General features: G+C 47.5%; 1 protein-coding gene across 1 annotated transcript; it reads left to right on the top strand.

The window, feature by feature from the left end:
• The first annotated feature begins 828 nt into the window (after positions 1 to 828).
• LOC120295678 (F-box only protein 12-like) lies at positions 829 to 2,362 on the top strand. Its single transcript, XM_039317019.1, has 2 exons — positions 829 to 880; positions 1,155 to 2,362. The coding sequence occupies exons 1-2, from the start codon at positions 829 to 831 to the stop codon at positions 2,360 to 2,362; spliced, it is 1,260 nt and encodes a 419-aa protein (XP_039172953.1).
• Positions 2,363 to 2,894: the final 532 nt, after the last annotated feature.

Raw genomic sequence — 2,894 nt, 5'->3', positions numbered from 1 at the left:
TTATTTTGCGCAAGTGCCGGTTTAGGATCTCACTTTCCCATGATCAATCGAGAAAAACCGATGTTACTATAAATGATCGCCACTCAAAATGTTTAATTATTAAATCAGTCTTTAGATTTGCAAGATCACTATACGTATACGTACGCAAGAATTTACAAGACGAATTACGCGAGAGAACTAAATAAGAGAGAGAGAGAGAGAGAGGATGATATCCTTTTTTCGCACCCAATGAGAATCCTGCGCGACCTCTTTTATTTTTTATTTTTTTTTCGTGAGAGTGGATTGTGATGACGAGGCATCGTGGAAGTAGAAGTAGTCCACCACTAATCGCTTTAATCCACGTGGAGAACGCTCATTGGGCAGGGTCGTTGGCGAAAAGTTCCTGCACGCAATGCAAGACCTGGTCCTGCTCCTCCTCCTCCGATCGCGTCGCCTCCGTCTGAGCTTCCCTGCATTTTTGTCGATACCTGACGGCGACCCTCCTTCCAATCTCTCTCTCTTCCTCTCCCTCTCTCTGTGAAAATGGCGGCGCGAGACGGCTGCGAACCACCCTCGCGGGGCGCTCTGGGCGCGGAATCGCTTCGCATTCCACTGGTACCGAACCATGTCGCGAGCTCCGTTTCATCAGCGCGATCGCCGTTGAGACTTGTCTCGCGTGCGCTGCCTGAGATCTTCCTCTCCATCCTTCTTTCTTTTCTTCTTCTTCTTCTTCTTCTTCTTCTTCTTCTTCTTCTTTTTCTCTGCGTTCGACGGGAAACAGAGGAACAGAGGATAGAAAAAGAACATCTCTTTTTCGGCTCGTGTTGCTTAACGGTGTACCGAGACGAAATGGGTCACCCGTCGTTGTCGTCGTTCGGACCTGTTCCGTTCGCGTTGCTTGGTTTTGGAGACAGATTTCGCCTGCATTGTTGATGCCCGATTTCCTTCGAAATGCATAGGGCGAATCGCATATCTCGTCTGTGTTGTTGTTGTTTTTTTTTTTTTTGCGCCTGAATGGCATTCTCTTCGGGATCTTCTTTTTATAAAAAGGAGCTCCTTTTGTTGTTTCACCGGAACAGAGGATTGCCTTCTTTGTCAGGGTTCGAAACTTAGGGGTCCCATCAAGAAACAGAGCATAGAATGTGGTGGAATGAAAAGGGTCATCGATTGATGAGGTTTGCTTTCACAGGGTCCGACGGAGAAGCAGCCAAGAAGAACTCGCGAGGAGGAGGCTACTGGAGAGAACGCGGGGTTGACGGAGCTGCCCACCAAGATAATCTCCAACATACTGTCGAGGCTGCCGGTGAAGACGCTCCTGCGGATCAGGTCCGTTTCGAAGGGCTGGCGCTCCATCATCGACCACCGGTCGTTCGCTGATTTAGTCTTGGCTCAGTCACTCCGTTGCTCCGACGTCACCTCGCTCATATCCATCGTCGGCAACATCAAGCCGACTCACTTCGGCTGCAGGTTCTTCAGCTTGGACCATCAGACTGGATTCGCGGTTCCCTTGGGCCAACTGGACCAGACCATCATCTCGACCGGGCAGGAGTGGCAAAGCGTCAACGGGTTGATTTGCTTCGACATCGGGGACCTTACGTACCTGTGCAACATCAGCACCAGAGAGGTCAGGGTCCTTCCGCCCGCGCGTCCCAAATTCCCCGTCCATTTGCACCGCGGTATGCGCAGCTTCAGCGCCTTGGGCTTCGATCCCGTCACGAGACGGTACAAAGTCATGAAGACGTGGGTTTCGAACAACCTCAACCATGCGGGCGAAGTTATCACGGCGAACAAGATTCTGACGTTGGGAACCAATTCGTGGAGGAAAATCAATAGCGGCCCTATCAATTTTCCCTGCGGAGGCAGCGTTTGCATTAATGGAAGCATTCATTTCCTCACGCTTGACTTGATGAGCAACAAAATAATAGTGGCGTTCGATGTCGAGACCGAGAAGTTTAGGACTTTAGCATTGCCCGATGGTGCCCCGAATCAGGTGCATAAGATGAAGTTAATAGCATTTGGAGGCTGTCTGACGGTGTTGGACTATGAGCATCTTGAGGATGAAAACACCATATCAATGTATGTACTAGAGGATTACAAAAATCGAGTTTGGATGGAACGTCCAATCGTGCTGCCCCGTAGTTGGAAAGAGGATCTAAGTCGTTCTGAGGAGTTTCACGTCAGTAGTGTCCGTGCCGGAGAAATCTTGCTTGCTCCAAAGGTTACGGCTAGTGAAGTGTACTTCCTGTCTTATGATGTAGAGAAGGGGACTCTGAAGAAGGTTCAAGTCCATGGTCTACCGCCGTCTCTATTAAGGAGTCCTGTTATCATCGCCTGCGCACCCATCGGATATGTGCATAGCATTTTGGCTTTGAGTGAGGTTTAGGCCTTCTTTATATAGCAGTAGTGCAGGCAAATAGCATCAGTGCACATATTTGATCATCTGATGTGCTTTCAAGTTATGGTCTTCTGAACAATTCCTTCAAATAAGTTGCATGTTTACTTTGACACTTGGAGCTGGTTTACATCTCTTAACGTTGTGCTGTATATAATTGGTTCTTTCCATAGCATTACTTTCCATGTTTATAGGCACCGCCAATTGTTCATATCGTGCTCTATTGGCTTCGCATGTTAGGATTTCTACGATTTTCATTCCTAAGTAGGCTCCTCAAATATTTTGACTCATTTTTGTTACGGTCAACTAGAGTGATCAATGGAGATTTCCCAGGGTAGGCACTGAAACAGCTCTTCCAGAGGAGAGAAAGTGAAATTGTTTTGTTCGAATGGGTCAGAACAAGCCTTATCTCTTCTAATTTGAACCCATCTATTTGTCAAATCTCTTTCTTGGCAAATTTACAAGTTCTTTCCTATTTAGTCTCGAACTGAAAAAGAGATCATCAATCTGCACAATGTGACCT

This window comes from Eucalyptus grandis, chromosome 7, assembly GCF_016545825.1.
Source record: "Eucalyptus grandis isolate ANBG69807.140 chromosome 7, ASM1654582v1, whole genome shotgun sequence".
In the NCBI taxonomy this organism is placed as follows: domain Eukaryota; kingdom Viridiplantae; phylum Streptophyta; class Magnoliopsida; order Myrtales; family Myrtaceae; genus Eucalyptus; species Eucalyptus grandis.
Note: the sequence above shows the minus strand (reverse complement) of the source record. Positions and strands in the feature narration are given on the sequence as shown.

Coding starts and splice junctions, on each gene's coding strand:
- LOC120295678 (XM_039317019.1), top strand. CDS start 829: ATGGGTCACCCGTCGTTGTCGTCGTTCGGACCTGTTCCGTTCGCGTTG. Junction 881..1,154: donor TGTTCCGTTCGCGTTGCTTG/GTTTTGGAGACA, acceptor TCGATTGATGAG/GTTTGCTTTCACAGGGTCCG.